Source organism: Seriola lalandi, unplaced genomic scaffold (assembly GCF_002814215.2).
Source record: "Seriola lalandi dorsalis isolate HSWRI2012SDOR001 ecotype SW California unplaced genomic scaffold, Sedor1 jcf7180002054953, whole genome shotgun sequence".
NCBI classification, from domain to species: Eukaryota; Metazoa; Chordata; class Actinopteri; order Carangiformes; family Carangidae; genus Seriola; species Seriola lalandi.
Window position 1 is genome coordinate 686,051 of NW_019525504.1, and position 17,831 is coordinate 703,881.

Consider the following 17,831-nt stretch of genomic DNA (forward strand, 5'->3'; position numbering starts at 1 on the left):
CACACACGTCACTGTCAGTGTAACACAGTGGTAGGTTGCAGTCTAGCGCCCTGCAGTGGTTTAGTGTGGACAGTGCAAGAGGATTCAGAGCTCTGACTGTGTGTGTTGTTGGTGTGTGTGGTCACACTGTGATGAATAGGATGATAACATCCTATCTCCAATAAACGTCATAATCCTCAGGTTCTTGTTGAGTGTTAAATCCTGTCCTCTCTTCTGCAACAACATGTGATGTTTTCCTGAATTTGGTTCTTCATCCAATGAAACGTTTTCAGACTGTCTCCTGTGTTTTCAACTAAAACTCTTCTGAGTTTTTGGCCCCCAGGGCCCCCTGGCCCCCTGGTACACAACACTATTCCCCCGTCATTCACACACTCCTGCAGCTCTGTTTAAACCTCAAACACCCTCCTGCTCTGGTCCAAACCATGCATGTACATTTCGCTGCCTACCTGGGGGACTAAAGGTCATCCTCAGTTCTGATTGGCCAGTGGTGGTCACAGGGCTGGTGCAGTAGGTGGGGCTTTGGGAGCGTCCTGGTTGACTGTCCATGCTTGACACCCTGGACAGACCAGTCCGCAGTGTGGCTGTCTGAGGGGGATAGAGAAAGGTTAAATCATGAAGCAGACAGTGTGATCAGACTCAGTGTGATCAGAATCAGTGTGATCAGACTCAGACAGTGTGATCAGACTCAGTGTGATCAAACTCAGACAGTGTGATCAGACTCAGTGTGATCAGACTCAGTGTGATCAGACTCGGACAGTGTGATCAGACTCAGTGTGATCAGAAACAGACAGTGTGATCAGACTCAGTGTGATCAGAAACAGACAGTGTGATCAGACTCACATAGTGTGATCAGACTCAGAGTGTGATCAGACTCAGTCAGTGTGATCAGACTTAGACAGTCTGATCAGACTCAGACAGTGTGATCAGAATCAGACAGTGTAATCAGACTCACATAGTGTAATCAGACTCAGTGTGATCAGACTCAGTGTGATCAGACTCAGTGTGATCAGACTCACACAGTGTGATCAGAATCAGTGGATCAGACTTAGACAGTGTGATCAGAATCAGACAGTGTGATCAGACTCACATAGTGTGATCAGACTCAGTCAGTGTGACCAGACTCAGTGTGATCAGACTCAGACAGTGTGATCAGACTCAGACAGTGTGATCAGACTCAGTCAGTGTGATCAGACTCAGACAGTGTGACCAGACTCACACTTCAGTCTATTTACCTTTAATGGTTTGAACTGCAGAGGAAACTTGGCCTCGAAGCTCTTCAGCGTTTCCTCTCTGCCCACTGAGTTCCTGCGTTCTGTGTTGTCATCGCTTTTGTTACTGTTGATGGTGTAGTCAGCGTACGACCCTTCAGCCGGCAAAGACATACACACACACACACACACACTGACCCATCTGTTGAAAACAACAACCATGCATTAACAATGAAAGCTGCAGAGCCAATAGTTACCGGTGCTCGTGGCTGATGAAGAGCCACTCCTGTTGGCTGAGGACTGGTGAGGGAGCTTGAGCGGTTCATCAGAACCTGGGAAGTACTGGAAGACCCAAACACACCAACCATCACACACAAAAACCACTCACTGCACTTGATACACAAAACCTGGTATCTCATTATTTTATTGGTGTTAACAAACTAAAACTGCTTTTCTATTTCTTTCCCCTCAGGCAGGAAATTCTGTTTCAGATTTGAGGTTTAGATAAATTTGACCTTAGTTACCATGGAGATCTTTCCCTCGAGACTAAACCTGGTCAGACTAGTTTTCAGGTTAATCTTGAACCAGGATTACAATCACCCCACCACAAACTGAACCATCAGTCTGCTTCCAGTACAACACTTCATATCTACACAATGTTCCAGTGAACAGATAAACTCTGACCCACAGCTGAAGCCCCATGGTCAGTAGTGATAGTTTAAACTCTAAATCTGTAAAAATACAGAAGTGGTAGACAGTCACTGTGAAGGTATTTAAACAGTGTTTACACTAGTGATGATGGTGGAAACACTGTTTAAATAAACGCAGGAATGTCTGAGTCTGCCTGTTCCTGCAGTAAAGACCAGTCTTGGTAGGACATGATGTGGTTAGCCTAACTTAGCAGGGACAAAAGTTTGACACTGACAAAAATTCAAAAACACACCCACCAAACTCTGAGGCTAATGAATGTGATGTTAATGTTATATTCCATGAGCTCACTCTGGACACAAACACACACAGCTACTGTACCTTCATGAGGTGGTTCATGGTGTTCTTCACCTCCTCCATGGACGGTCTCTGGCTGGGCTCCTTGTCCCAGCAGCGGGTCATCAGAGTCTCTATGGGTTCTGGGAGGTCTTTGATCAGGGGGGGCCTCGTACCTTCGTCAACAGGAAACACGCAGTCAGTCAGTCAGAGACCTGGAACGTCTACACGTAATGAAGCTAGCTGCTAACTGGATTCAGGAGTTATTAGACCTGGAGTCCAGTCAGCGAGCCCAGAGACACACTCTGATGTGTCAAACTGTTGGAGTCTCCCTTTATTACTAACAGACAGTTGATGTCATAGTCATGGTGGGGGGTCCTCACCTCTGTGGACGGCCCACATGATACAGAACGCCGAACCACCAATCTCATCGAAGGGTTTCTTGCGTGTGATGACCTCCCACAGGATGATGCCCCAGCTGAACACGTCACACTTCTCACTGTAGTTACTGCCTGAGGAACACACAGCAGCATCAGACTCAGTGTGTCCGAGGACTCAGGTTATCAACCTGACACACGAATGTGAGAGTAAAGAACAGCTAGTAACGCTGTGAAGTCATAAATGTCTTATTCTAAAGATGTCCTCTGATGCAAACCCAGTATTTAACCTTGTTAACATCCATGATGTTTTTAAATAATACAGACAGTCTCATAAAAACAGACTCAGGGTTTCATACGTCACAAACCTAAGGAACCAATCCTGTCAACTTGTGGGGGCGGGGGGCGGGACTAAATAAACCTGAAGCCTTGTCAGTACAGAGAGAGAGAAAGTTAGCATTAGCACAACCACCAACACTGTGTCAGCCACTGCCAGTTACAAGCTAACAAACAACATAAACAAATAAAAGATGTTTTATGTGTGAAAACCATGTTAAAATAAATATGAATCATAGCAGAGAGATTTAGCAGGGTGAAATCCACTCCGTGGAGGGTGGAGGCAATCAGAGGCGTGATGTTAAATCAGAGGGAGGAGTGAGAGCGATGTTTCGTGACTAACCTTCAAACACCTCTGGAGCCATCCACGCTGCGCTGCCTTTATTGTTGGTCATGTAGGTCTGAATATCACAAGCTGTGCCAAAGTCACATATCTTCAGCACCGTGCCCCGAGCCACGAGCAGCAGACTGAAACAGTGGACAGGGATCAGAGACTGAACACAGGCTGGGTCTCATCTGAAGGGTGGAGTATCAATGATAAGAGACTGATAGGAATATTTCTGTCACGATGACGCGGTTCAGAATAGAGCCACACACCCTGAGTGAATGGATAGCAATAGTTGAGGAAACACATATCTAATAGAAAGGTTGTTATTTTCTCCGTCGTTCTCAGAACCTGAACCTGAACCTTGTCCCCTCTGTCTGCAGAGTCTTACTTTGGTGGTTTGAGGTCTCGGTGGATTAAGGCCTTTGGCTTCATGGAGTGCAGGTAGGCGACTCCCTGGGCGCACTGCAGACACCAGCTCATGGCGTGGGCTGCTGTGTAGTGGGGCTGAGGGTCTGCACTGTGCAGGACTGGAGAGACCAGCAGAGAGAGACAACACACACACACACACACACTCTTTAGTAGTAATCTTGTCAAACAGAGCAGAATAGTTCTGAGGAATAGTATGAACACAAGAGCTGAAACACACTGATGATGTCACTCACTCAGTGCATGTGCAATAAAATGTGTTTTGTGTGTGTGTGTGTGTGTGTGTGTGTGTGTGTGTGTGTGTGTGTGTGTGTGTGTTTGTGTGTGTGTGAACTGTTAATGTTTAATTACTAGAATTCCTTTAATAATAAAAAGCAGCTGATGCTGTTGATCATGACACTAATAAATGACTTACGGTTGTATAAAGAGCCACACTCTGCGTACTCCATCACCAGACACACCTGAGAACACAAACCATGTTACTGCACCTCAGCAGTCAACCTGTTCATCTGTATTATTATCAAATCCTTTACTTAAACAGGCAGTGTCATTGAGATAAGGATCTCTTTTTCAAGACAGACTTCTGTACAAAAATAAACTTACACAGTTTATATAAATAGACAGACTCACATAAATTCATTGGCATTAAAATGGACACACACATTCATTCATTACACATTGAAGAAAAGCATGTGCAAGTGTGATAGTAAATACATAAGTACAGTCTTTTAAAATGTTCCAGTGAAATAAAAGAGTGTAACTTGAGCTCATTCCATCTGTATGCAGCAAAGCATTTGAAGTTCAGTATGAACAAGAGGTTCAGCTAAAGTTAAAATGTCCAGTGACCTCATGTTGTAAGTGCTGTGTTTAAATGTTACCAGAGAGCAGACATAACCTGGCAGTTCCTGTAACAGAGCCTTAAAAATAACCACCATACAATGCTGCTCTTTTCTGTTTGTTAAGGAGGACCATCCCACCTTCACCTATAGGACGCAGCGGTGAGTGAGGTTTCAGTGTGGTGGGAGAAAGATCTGTAACTTCCTCTGAACACACCACCACCACTGACCAACCACCTGACTACATGTTTAGACTGAAAATAACATGATGGGCTGAAATGATGGAGTCCAACACTGAGACCACAGTGGTGTCAGACTGTTGGAGCCCACTGTATATTCTGCTGATATTAAAGTCAGTATCATCATATCCAGCAAACAAAAACCCAGATAAACCCCCACAGCTGTCACACACCCACTGAGTCCTCACATCACGTCAACTTTATCTCAGTGAGAGGGAGGATATGACGTCACTACGTCAAAGATCCAGGTGTTCAGAGCCTGTAGAGACTTGACCAAGAAGAGTGATGCTGTGACTGCTGCTGAAGACGCTTCTACAAACGGCTCTGAAGACTTCTAGAATTGAGAGATTTCACTTTTTGATTTTTGAATAAATGTGCAAAAATTTCTAAAACATGTTTTCATGTTGATATTTGTCCATCTGTCTGCAGAAAGTGAAAGCGTCTGAATACTTTCTGTACCTGTATGAAAAAGTGATGTGTCTGTTAAACTGGCTGATTTCCAGTCTGTGACATACACTGAATCTTACTGCTGTGGTTATAGCACAAAGAAACAGATACCACCTCCTCTCTCAACATGTAGTTCAGTTCCTCTCTCACTTCTGACCCGGCTGTCAGATGAGGTGCTGCCTGGCAGAATGATGGATGGACAGACGCTCTGATGGAATAATTAAATAAATAAAACTGATCCACAGCAGTTCTACTTCAGGAAGGCTCTGAAAAAAAACCCTTCTCCATGATCGTGGTGAATGAGCTTGTGAATTCATTCAGGAAGGTTTCTGCCCTTTACACACATCCCAACAGACACTCGTCTGTCTGACCATGCTGAGCTGTTACTCTCTGGTTACTTACTGGATTGTCACAGGAGCCGTAAAGCTTCACGATGTTGGGGTGATTCACTCGGGAGAGCTGGCGGAGCTGAGCACAGACACAGAGACAAAACACACTTTACTACAAATTCATACATTAATCTGTCTGAGTGTGCAAAGGTTTCAGGCACTCAGGACAAAAACTCAAGACAACAATGTCAGCTGATTCACATCACAACATTCCTGACCTAGAGATGAGCCATATGCATGAAATCCTCCACCTGGGAATATTGAGAAATGATAAAGTTGCAGGAATTTGTCTGCGACAGTTTTCAGGCCACAGCCTGTTATATCGTGTTTCACTGTTTAATCATGGTGGAGTCTTTTCCTTTGTCTGTCAGGGCGGATCAGCACGTCATCCACTCCCCAAGGACAATTCCTCCCTGGTCGCGTCTTGGACCACCCCGTCTTTGGCTAGACCCTCCTCTCTTTTTTTCTTTTTTGTTTTTGATGCTTCCAGTCACCAATCACAACTGTTTTGCCTGATTGTCCAAGCTGATGAAAACGACTCTGTCAGTCATGTTTTTGTCTGCTCCAGAAAATACTTCAAGGTCACGTTGATTCAAAACTAATATAAAAGATGATTGTTTCTGACTCATAAACTTGCTCATCGTGATAATACAACCACAGTCTTTAACAGTTTCAAAGCGTCTGAAGGGTAAACAGTGATGTTTGAATTGAAAAGAACAAAATACAACCCTGCAGCAAACAAGACATTAAAAATAAATGTTAAAACCGTGAATGCTCTGTTACTTTTTAATTCATCAGCTTCAAACATAGAAGCAATTCAACAGTAATTGTGGCATCTGCAAAAGTCTGGCCATCCTTCTCCTCCCAGAACTTCAGTAACTTAACTGACTCATTAGGACTCGTCAGGCAGGTCAGGAACTGTCATTCAGATCCGTCCTTTTCTCTGACTCTTCAAACCTTGTTGTAACACTGAACAACCACGGTCTCCTCTGAGCAACTGACTGAGGATCTGAACATGAAGCAAACTGAGGCCTTAAATCCAGGAGAGGCTATAAAAAGATATCAAAGCGCCTCAGCTTGAAATTCCCACTGTCTGAAGTGTCATTAAGAGCTGGCAGAAGAGGAACTGAGGCCGAAACCAGATCTGGAAGACCAAGAAAACATTCAGATAAAACTGTTCATCTGCTGGTCAGAGAGACAAAGCAAAACCCCCACATGAAGGTTCAACTGTCATCAGAGGGAAACCTGACCTATGACCTTATCACAAAGTCAACATGTGAAGTCTGTAAAGCAACATCTGGATCAGCCAGAGTCATTTTGGAAACAAGTTCTGTGGACAGCTGAAGTTACAATTGAGCTCTTCGGCCACAATCACTGAAGGTTTGTGTGGAGAAAAAAAAACTTGAACGCTTTGACAACAGTTACTTTAGTGGATTCCATTAAATATCAACAGATTCTGAATCAGTCAGGAAAGGGAAAGTGAAAAGAGGCTGGCTTCTACAACAGGACAGTGAAGCAAATCTCAAAATCCACCATGAACCTCTTCAAGAAACACAAGCTGAATCTATCACAGCCTCCTGACCTGAACAACACTGAACATCTTTGGTTGGATTCCCATATAAATATTAAGATAGTTAAACATGCTGTGTGCTGGGCGGCTTATAAGTGTCTGTCAGAACCTGAAGTGACCTGCAGGAAGAGAGGCTGAAGAGTCCTGAATCAACAAAGGTGATATCTGCCACACTGAGTCCTGACTAAGAAGGGTGCACAAACCTTTACAGGTGCCACAACCACTGTTTCGTTTTTTTCAATTTATTTTACATTCATGAAATAAACATTATCAGTGCATTAACATTTAAACTTAGCTTAAGTTTTAACGTCTGTTTGCTGAAGAGGTGTTATTTACTGTTTTTCACTTTAAAAATAAGTGCGTATTATGTAGTTTGTCCAGGTGTGTCGCTGAATGTTTGTTCAGATTCATTATCTCTTTTATTGAATCTTTGATCAGTTCCTGAGTCAAACCCAAAATGAGTTTATTCTGACTATATTTTGTAAAGACAAACTTCTTGTCCAGCTCCTCGTGAATTCAGCAACTGCAAATAAAGTATTGTTTTGCTATTGGTAATGATAAACAGTCCCTGTTAAATGGCTACACCTGAAACCCAGTAAGCTGCAGGAACACTCTGAGCAGAACAACAGAAGGTGATCACCGTACCTCAACAAGGAAAGCATTCCTTTCATTTTCACTCTCAATGGTCTTGATTGCTACATCCTTTCCTTTCCATATGGCCTTGAAGACAACTCCAAATGTCCCTCTGCCGACAGCCTGAAGAAAGACAAGACAACATAATGGACGTTACGGAGGTGATTATGGTTTTGTAAATCATCATCTCCTGGATGAAACAAAGTGCATATGTCTCCAAGTAGATCAAATACAAAGTGATATATGTGACGTGTAGGCTACCTGCACGTCCCAGCAACAAATACCACGCAGTAAACAAAGTGAAACATAGTGTCACGCAGAACCGATATCCACCTACTGATCAACTTGTAGAAGTCAATGACAGAATTGCCAATGCTAGCGTGGATCCAGAATTCACACTGAGGCAACAGAACCTCCAATAAATGTGCAACAGCAAAGACAGCTGTAGTGTTCAAATGCAGATATTAACCCTAGAACAGTCAGCAAAGACAACAGTCAGTAACACTTGTAATTCATTATCTTGTTGTATTCACCACTTAAAGTTATGTATAATTGAGGGCATGGCCTCTGTGAATGACAGGTGGGTGAGCGTATGCTTGCCACAAACTGTCATGAACCTCTGAGCTCAACAGATGCCCCTCCTCTTTGACCATTTTTGTATTAGCTGGGAGTTAGGGGCGGAGTCAGGTACTGGCAAGATGGTGAGATTCAAAAGCGCTCTTCAGAAACCTGTGGGTGATGTCATAGAGGCTACGTCCATCTTTATTTACAGTTAAGTTATGTTTTTCCCCCGTCGAGACTACAATGCAGTTTTCAAACTAACAGCCAATGGGCCGAGCAGCGTTTCCAAAAATGTCCCTATTAGAAGCCTGGAAACTTCGGAGTAGTGTGGACAGCAGCCATACATGTAGCAAAAGAAATGGGTTTAAAACTTAAATGTAGTAGCTAGCCAGTCAGGCTAATCCAACCCGCTGCTAGCCTGTTCCCCTTAATTATGCTTGTATCATAATTGGGGTCCATAGTAGGTAATCCAAGCGAGAACTGCAGCTAGCCACAGAACGCTACTGGAACTTCCACCACTTATATGTAAATGCAACCAGACAAACAAACAGGCTACGTCCACGTTTTAAAACTCACCTCTTTTCCTACGTTTCCTCCTGCCGTCCACACTAATCCAGAGTTTTCAAGTCCCAAAAAATTGGGACTTTTGGAAGCGCTGCTGACCCTGTTTTAGTGTCAAAACTCAGACATGAACTGAGACCTTTAGAAACAATGACGTAGACACCCACAGTCGCTCCCTGATTGGGTCTTATCAACCTTGACTACCAGCGGCGTTACTGACCTTGTTGTCTTTGCTAGCAGCTGTTGTTCCATTAACTTCTGCATTTTCTTCTCTTCTCTTTACAACTTGTCTTTAGCCTCAGGTATATCCAACATGTAACTTATCAGGCTAGGCTAGGAAAACCACAACAAACTGTCAGTTGGTCTAGTTGGTGAGTGACAGATTGTGAGAGCACAATATGAAACACGGGTCTACAGAGCAATTAACTTTGAAGAAGGTCATGAGAAGATCAAAAAGGCCACAGGTGGGCTGCATGTGGTATTCATAACCGGGACGTGCAGTTAGCCTACACATCACACACGTGCCTTTGTTCATATCTCAACCTTTGCACAGCGTGAGGGGACAGATCCACTTTGTTTAGTGTCACTGACACAGAAGAGAAACACAACTCTCCTGCACAGGACACCGTGCACAGAGAGGGGGAACTGGGAGTTAACAGGGGTCCACCCACTCATTTTAGCCCACGACCCCCCAAGTAGTTTAATGTGGCCATGGTAAACAGTACATACCCCCCTCACTATCAGAAGAGGGGTTTAAAATGCAAACTGTATATTTACTATGCCCTTAAAAAGAGTTTACAATCACAATCCCACAACTGAGTTTTACCAGTGTACGTTTAACGACCAGTCTGCCCTTTTAAAAACTGGGGCCTTGTTCTGCTTGTTAAAATGCCTTCAGGGTTTTCAATAGTAAACGCTGTCATGTTTAATGGTTTGTTCAGGCCTCGGTGTATTAAACTCTCCCTGTGTTTCTCGTCACAGGACAGTAAACCGCTCACTTATACCTTCTATCTGAGAGTCGCTCCTCAACAGAGAAAAACGCAGCAGCATTTAAACTCCCACAGGAACATGTTCCCCCAGAAAACACAGAGCTAACGTTAGAGCCTCTGTTGTTGGTCAGTAAGTTTACCGCTTCAACTTGAATGTCCTCGTACTGGATGTCTTCAAACAGACAGCCAGCTGGAGCCTCCACCATCGCAGCGGAGCGGCGACTCTCCTCAACGCGAAGGGCCGAAGATGCAGGTTCTGAAAGCCAAAGTTTAGCCTGTGGTTATCGGGGCGAACGGTCCGCTTCGATGTTTGTGGGCTCCAAACACCGTTTTTCATCTGTTGCTGTGAATTCAGGAAGTAGGAACCAGCAGCACTGGCAGCAGCAGCGGCAGCGGCAGCGGCAGCACTGTTGTCTAATTACGCAGTGTGGGCTGTGCGCTCTTGAACGTCCCACCCTCCGTATATACGGTCTGTGGTCCCAGGAGACGACACAGAGTGTTTCTGGCGCGGTGTCTGAACTGTACCTAGCAGGTCTCATCTGAAACATCTGACCGGCGGGGAAATCTAGTCTTCATTTTACCGTGAGGCGAATGACCTTATCATACAGTGGTTCTGCCGACTGATCGACGGTCTTGAATGCAGCTTTGTTTTGTTTCTGCAGACTCCCCACAAGGGGCGATACACCGTTTCCATAGCTAATACACTGTACTGACACACATACACTCAAATTAACATTTTCGTATCAACATACAGCAGCGGCATTATTCGGTGTCCTGCGTCATTTAAATTCGGTTGAATCGTAGCAGCTTCATTTTTACAGCTGAAAGTCTCGTTTTAGTTTTATACAAGAGTTAGTTGCGACAAAGTGATTAGGCGAGAGTCATTCTGCGGCAGTATAACAGCACTGGGACTTTTAACTAAATGTATCACTCCGCTTTACAGGTGTTCTATTAACTGTTAATTAGCGTTACATTAACGGTCGTTATCTGTCTTACATTGTAACAAATTTTGAATAGCAAAGATGTATATATTTCCAGAAATAACGTTTGAATTGAATTATGTAACAAATAATAATCTGTTGTTGCTGTTAACTAATATGGCGATATCAATACGATATACATCACTCCCTCTCGTGATAAATAAAATAATAAACCACAGTTCATGTGCACACACAGTTCATACAGTTAGACACAGTTTGTTGCTGTGACTTTCCCATCAAAGGGTTTCTGGAAAAATGAGATTCAGTACATTTATGAATAACTTTCAAGAACCCAGTTCCACAGTGATATGGGCCTTCCACATTTCAACTGAGAGATTAAATTGCGTTATTGTTCAGTATTATTTTCTGTAAGTTACTGCTCCAATTCAGCTCATTCTTCAGTTCTTAAAAAAAATAAAAGAAACTGAAACAAAAACACAATATTGTTATTCCCACTTTTACTTAGTGACATTTAGTGAGCTTGACATACATTGTGGCAGCACAGAACAGCCTCTTCAACAGGCAGAAGATCACTATATGTGATTTACAGTTAATTAAAGAGTCCAGATATCCCACAGAGCTGGAAACCCTCCACACAGGAAATAAGATTTTGAATAGATGTGACAAATTTTCACTAATCAGAGGGATACATCTGGATCCTCTGAGGTTTTTGAATAGAAATGTGATGTTGTAAATGGTTCCAGATCAGTGAACATGTGGCTAAGTGTCAGTTCAGATAGTTTAGATTCTCTATACATAAATAAAGGCTGCTGAGTCCAACAGATACACCTGGCACTAAAGTACAATAACTGACACAGGAGACTTTTGATCCAAATCAACCAGGAATAATCTTTCCTCAGTTTTTCTACCAAACCCATTTAAAGCCATCAGAGGACACGAAGAGCAGCTGATCAATAATATTTGTTACTGGACTGTAATTCTTTTTAAATAATAAAACCTGTGATTTCATCTATATCACACTTATATCACAACATATACCCACATTAACTGATAATACTGATTCTCAATTAAGTACAATTTTAATTATCTATCTGTAAGGAATGAAACTGAAGTGTTTTGTTCATAATTTGTTCAAATTGTAAATATTAAAATGAAACAACAACTTCATGAATACAAATATTACCTGTGCAGATATTCACATACTGTTGTGTAAAATGACGGAATGAATAAATGGGGAGGTGTTAACACCAGCAACAAACACCTGAACACTTTACAAAAACAAAACAGAACAAAAATATTGAGAGTTACTAAATGATGCATTTTTTTTTTTTTTATATAAATTTCACATTGATCAATAAATGTTTTAGAGGATGAACCGACAGAAGTTTTTCTTTCAGAACTGCAATAAACCAGAGCTGTGCACATACATAAACAATGTAGGTCAAATATATTTGATCTTAGGATGAATGTGTGTTTTTGTTACTTTCTCTCTTACAAAAATGTGCCATTAAAAAAAACATAAAAACACTCAAAGGTGTTATTTCAATTATAACTAATAACACAAGCTAGACTTCTGCTTCATGTCACTACATTCAGGCACATACATGAAGTTACATAAACTCAACTAAACTAAACTGTCTGTGAAGACACTGAGACTCCAAACACAATCATCCACATCCAGTCAATCCAATATTATAACTCTATATCACTCATGGTCCCTTATATATGATGTTATATTGTGCAAAACATCCTGTACAGATACATCAGTTCATCCCCAGACTCACACTTATAGCACACACTCACACACACACACACACTCACACACACACACACTCTCTCTTTTTTTTTTTTTTTACATTAAAACTAGAGTCAGTGTAAGTTGAATTTGAAACTACTTTGTGGTTCCCGTCAACTACACGCTGTCACGTGTCACGAGGCACATCAAATTCAGTGTACAGAAGCTGTACACTTTATTGCTCCAGTTAAACCATCATGCATTGCAGCCTGTCTTGTGAAAGTGCAGCAGAAGCCATCTCACTAACATACTAGGTGCTAACGTTAGCTGCTAGTTAAAAGTGATTTCATATTCTTATAAATGTATATTAGCGATAAATAAATAACATCTCTAAATAACAATACTTGTGAGCTCTAACAACAGTGGGCCTACTGTTGCTTTAAAAACAATGTCATAAAAAAAAAAAAAAAGATAAGATAAATGAATACTATACTTTAAATTTGCTTTGGACAGAAGTGTAATTAATACAGTATGAAACTCTTACAATAACACAAACTGACAACAGCAGTAAGAACTGACCAAAACAGACTTCAGGTTGCTCTGTATTTGAATGTATTTCACCTCGTGATGCAGATGCTCGTGTTTCTTTACGTGTAGAGATAATAATTATTTAGCAATTTAAGCAGAGTCTGAAATGTGTCAGCTGCTGTCTGCACGTATCCCCTAGTCAGTCTTCTGTGTAGAAAACTCTATATTGTGGGTGAGTGAGTGAGCAAGTGGACAATCATCACGATGACACTGCCAGGCAACCAACCAATGAGTCACTGAGGTCGGCAAAAGGATAAGCTGTGTCGCAATTCAGCGGCGCGATTAGGCTGCCACATTTCAACAGGCTTGTCGAAAGGCTGTTGAAATGTGACTAGGTAGGCCCAACCTAGCCCAAGATAATCTTATTTATAAAGCACTCCTCTAAACCCACGTTACAAAGTGCTTTACACAAGGCAGCAAAATAAAACATGAACGTATGTTGTATTGAATATGTGTATAATATAAAGCCTGAGGATTACACTTTTAAATGTAAGTATTGAATTCCAGCTCATTTCAACACCTAACACTAACTGTTAAAACCACGGGCTTTAAAAAAAAAAGTTACATGTTGTCAAGGTTGCTAGGCAACAGGAGCAGCGCTTTATGGCACGACGGTAAGGGCGAACATAGCTGGTGATGCCAAGAAAAAATCCTCCTTAGGCCAGACCGTCTCATTCCGGTTTGGCCTTCAGGGTCTACAACAGCTACGTAGACCACTTCCTCCGAAACCCCTTAATTGGGACACAGCTTTAGTCTTGTCCATAACCTCCTGTAAAAGCACAACTTCTTGCTTTAACACTTCAGTTTTTGTACTCTATACATACACTGTCTGTATCTATATCTACTGTATATACAACCATGACCCATCAGTGTGGATGAAGCCTCCATCGGTCTCAGGGAGGTGTCGCTGCTTCCTTTCACTGGTTGAGTTTTGCTGCCGGTCTCTCTCTGCTGCTGTCGAACATGTTGTGTCTCCGCTGCTTTCTGCGGTTCATTTTGGACAAGTCCTTATCGAACACCTCCCCAGAGCGCAGAGCGGACACCAAGTCGTCGAACTCCCCGCCGCCCTCCTCTTCATCTGCTTTGGCCTTCTTCAGCTTCTGCTCCCGCTCTCTCTTCAGCTGCAGACCAAGAGAGAGACAGAGTCAGTGTAGGTGAAAGGCGGTGTTACTGATGTCGGCTCTCAGAGGCTAGTAAGAAAACGATCTGATATCGCTGCTGACCTGTGCCTCCATGAGAGCCCGTTTCTCCTCCTCCTCCTTGCGTCTGGCCATGTTCTGGTTGTCTTGTTTAGCCTCTAAGAACGATCCGAGGAAAGTGTCGAAGATCCCAAAGAACTCGTCCGGCTGCAGGGTGGATGAGTCCTCTCCGAAGTGTCTCAGTGCCTTTACAAACTGCAACAAGAGCCACAAAGGATCAAGCTGCTAATTTAATAATAACTTTCTATGGTATGTTGAAGCTTTGGAGAAAAAAACGCACATTGAAGTTGCAAAGTTTGCTTGTTTTGTTAGACATGGGGATAAACCAGCCTCACTTGTTTTCCCAAAAGCCCTGAATCTTTTATAAAGTTTGTACTTCATAGAAAACTTCAAGTTTGGATCATTTCCCCTCAGTCTCTCTGACTGGACCAGCAAATCAATGGAACTTTTTTAGCCGCTAGGGAAATATCGCCATCAGTGAAGTACAGACATGGCTAGCTTAGCTTAGCATAAACACTTGAAGCAGTGGGAAACTGCTAGCCTGATGGAGGTGGTCAAGAGAACACATCGCTCCAACATCTCCCACAGATGTTGAGTTGGATTTCTGGTTCCTCAGTGTCTGTGGTCGACGCCTTCACACCTTCACGCCTTTATTGTTATGATGATGATGATATACGTTTTAAAGGCAGAAGAAATCAGAGAAGGAGTCTAACTGAATGAATAAGTCATCTGTTGTTATCTGTTCTTACCAGTTCTTTGGCCTCAGTGAGAGACTCCTCGACCTCAGAGAAGCTGAATGAGGCCACGGTGATGAACTGACTGACCACAGGGACAAACTTATCCGCAGGACTGTGAGAGGCCTGGGCCTGCTGGTGCTTCAGCTCCTGCAGAGGGACCGAAATACATCAGACAAAGAGACAAGACATTAATACTGAAAAGATCTTCAAGCACTCTGCAGAGCTCACTCACCGCCTCAACGCTCCTCAGACCAGATCTCAGATTCCCAATGTCCTTCTCCAACTCTGTCATACTGGAGAGACACATGGCAGGGTGTTAGGCTCAGATGGACCTGGAACTATTTCTTGGTGCAGTGACTGTTTACCTCCACCTGAAGTCTTGGACAAGTTAAGGTGCGTTTGACTTTATGTGGCGCTGCACAGCGCCAACTTGATATGATGCATGCTGGACTTAACACATTGCATACTGGTTAGAAATTTTGTCCATCTTTCACCGGCGCTGCACAACGTCACCATGTCACATGACTTTCAAACCTCGCAGGAGCAAGGCGCCTTCAGTTTTCATGATGACGTCATGATTGGCTGAAGGCCTCACTGACATGCATGATGTTTTTTATTCTAAGAACTTCAGATCCTCTGTTATGGTTCTCTCTGCTAATGGGGATACAGTTTATTTGATCTCCTCCTTCTGACTGCTCTTTTATTCACATAGACACCAACACTATGGTTTTCATTCCCATCAGAAAGCAGTAAAACAATATAGTTCAGAGTTTCTTACTGTAAAAGTAGTAAAGTCCTTATAGGTCATATTTATTATTCTTTAGATTTCATTTCTTTTCACCTTCTGACAACATGGTGACCCTTGTTTTCAGCTGAAGTCAATCTCGAACGCACCTTTTATTAACAAAGCCAGCTGCTAAAGACTGAAATAGACTTTATAGCTAACTGTGTCATGTTTCAACTTCCTCTTGTTTCACCCTCAGAGAATGACATCACAAACTGTTTCCCACAACTTCCTCAGTAGCTTCTCAGTCCTGGCTTTCCTGTATGTGTGCCCTGCATTATATACTGTGTATACGTATATAGTACCAGTCAAAGGTTTAGACACATGTCCTGTAGTATAGTCAAAGTTTTGACTGGTACTGTATAAGATTAATTAAAATATAAAACAAAGAATCATAATTATAAAACAACAATTATTCTTTGTATGGGTGTGAAACAATAACGACATGATTTTATTAATGTTTTGTTGAACATAAGTAAATGTAGCCAACTCGTTTAAAATGACATGATGCTGTGTGTTGCTTTTCCTCTTACACACATGTATAAACCGGCTAAATACATTTAAAACACAGCTATCTAGATAAACCTGATTCTGCATGTGTTACTTCAACAGTGCGTTTGTTCATTCTTACTTGACTTTAGCAGCTTGGGGCACATTCTGCAGCTCTTCACTGAACGCTGCCACCTTCGGGTACTTCTTCTCCAGGACAGTGATCATGTAGTGGAGCAGAGTGATGTTTCTAATAACACACACCACATGTATTTAACCATCAATCATCCATTAGTGTGGCTGTGAAACTGTTGAACTAGTGAACAGGGCAGGCAGCAAAAGCACAGGTGTTACTTATAGCACTGAAAATGGCTCTGTTCTTCTGAATAGAACCAGCATGAAGAATACCAGGACTTCAGACAAACTTCAGCCCCCACTCCCACATGTGAAAAAGCTTTGTAGAGAAGTGTACTTGTCTATGCTGGACTTGGTGTCAGCGATCTTGTTGAGACTGGACATTTTAAATCCGTAGGCGTTTCCTCGTTGTCCTTTGTTCATGTAGTTCCCGAAGGCCAGGACCACCTCAAGGAGCTGACGCAGAGTCCCGCTCTGAACCACCTCCCTGGACGCAACACACAGAGCTGAGAGCACAGAGAGGAGGAGGGAAGTTCACACACAGCACTCACGTCACGACTGTAATGTTCCATATCATATCTTCAGCAGAGGACACAAAACAGAAACTTTAAGAGAGAAATTCATTCATAATAACCCACACCTTAGGTTCAAATTTAACCCTCAAACATTCAGCCTCATTCATTCATTCAGTGTAAACTCACGACCCTCTGGGACAGGAACGGTACCTTTGATTTTAGGTTTGACGTCATCCACTCTCTCAGCAAACTTCTTCTTAATGTAGAGAGCCTGGAGTCTCTGCTGATAGTGGTTGATTCTGGGTTTGCACAAAAAATAGAAAAACTCTGAGTGGAATCAAAATCTCTCAAAGAGTCACTGACAACTGGACCGGCAGGTTACACAGCAACTCCGTACCTATGCCGTACCTATGCCGTACCTATGCCGTACCTACACCAGACCTACACCAGACCTATGCTGTGCATACCTCATGCCATCTACAGTGCCCGGCCCTCCCCAAGAGAAGTTTGATTTTTTTTTGGATAGCAAAATGAAACTCAGCCCGAGTCTGGCCCATATATTTCCTCATATCCTCCAGTTACCCTCCAGTGTTGGCTGACAGCTGGAAGGTTTTGTCATGGTCTCAGCCTGGAGGCTCCAGGGTTTTGTTTTTTTGGACGTTTTTGGGACTTTCTTGATGATTCAGTTTTCTGTGTCTTGGGTTTCTGTTCTGGGTTTTGAGTATTTTTAGTTTGGGTATTTCTAGTGTCCAGTTTAGTCTTCCCTGTCTTGTGCTCTGTTTCCCCGTGCACTTCCTGTTTTATTTTGTAATTTGTTTCCTTGT

The 17,831-nt window shown here is 42.6% G+C and overlaps 2 protein-coding genes across 2 annotated transcripts in view; both read right to left on the bottom strand.

Annotated features, from left to right (window-relative positions):
* The window catches only part of LOC111645547 (mitogen-activated protein kinase kinase kinase 7-like), a 15,233-nt gene extending 4,933 nt beyond the window's left edge, over positions 1-10,300 (bottom strand). Inside the window, exons 1-11 of the mRNA XM_023394793.2 lie at positions 10,025-10,300; positions 7,786-7,896; positions 5,584-5,649; positions 4,075-4,120; positions 3,622-3,760; positions 3,249-3,373; positions 2,576-2,704; positions 2,238-2,368; positions 1,466-1,550; positions 1,233-1,363; positions 447-585 (exon numbers count right to left, since the gene is read on the bottom strand). Coding sequence (XP_023250561.1) covers positions 447-585; positions 1,233-1,363; positions 1,466-1,550; positions 2,238-2,368; positions 2,576-2,704; positions 3,249-3,373; positions 3,622-3,760; positions 4,075-4,120; positions 5,584-5,649; positions 7,786-7,896; positions 10,025-10,090 — 1,168 coding nt within the window. The 5' untranslated portion in view covers positions 10,091-10,300. The remainder of the gene's footprint in view (positions 1-446; positions 586-1,232; positions 1,364-1,465; positions 1,551-2,237; positions 2,369-2,575; positions 2,705-3,248; positions 3,374-3,621; positions 3,761-4,074; positions 4,121-5,583; positions 5,650-7,785; positions 7,897-10,024) is intronic.
* Positions 10,301-11,307: 1,007 nt separating this feature from the next.
* Positions 11,308-17,831, bottom strand: part of LOC111645549 (disheveled-associated activator of morphogenesis 1-like) — a 29,551-nt gene continuing 23,027 nt past the window's right edge. Inside the window, exons 20-26 of the mRNA XM_023394795.2 lie at positions 17,218-17,306; positions 16,830-16,998; positions 16,500-16,607; positions 15,317-15,377; positions 15,097-15,231; positions 14,372-14,542; positions 11,308-14,269 (exon numbers count right to left, since the gene is read on the bottom strand). Coding sequence (XP_023250563.1) covers positions 14,066-14,269; positions 14,372-14,542; positions 15,097-15,231; positions 15,317-15,377; positions 16,500-16,607; positions 16,830-16,998; positions 17,218-17,306 — 937 coding nt within the window. The 3' untranslated portion in view covers positions 11,308-14,065. The remainder of the gene's footprint in view (positions 14,270-14,371; positions 14,543-15,096; positions 15,232-15,316; positions 15,378-16,499; positions 16,608-16,829; positions 16,999-17,217; positions 17,307-17,831) is intronic.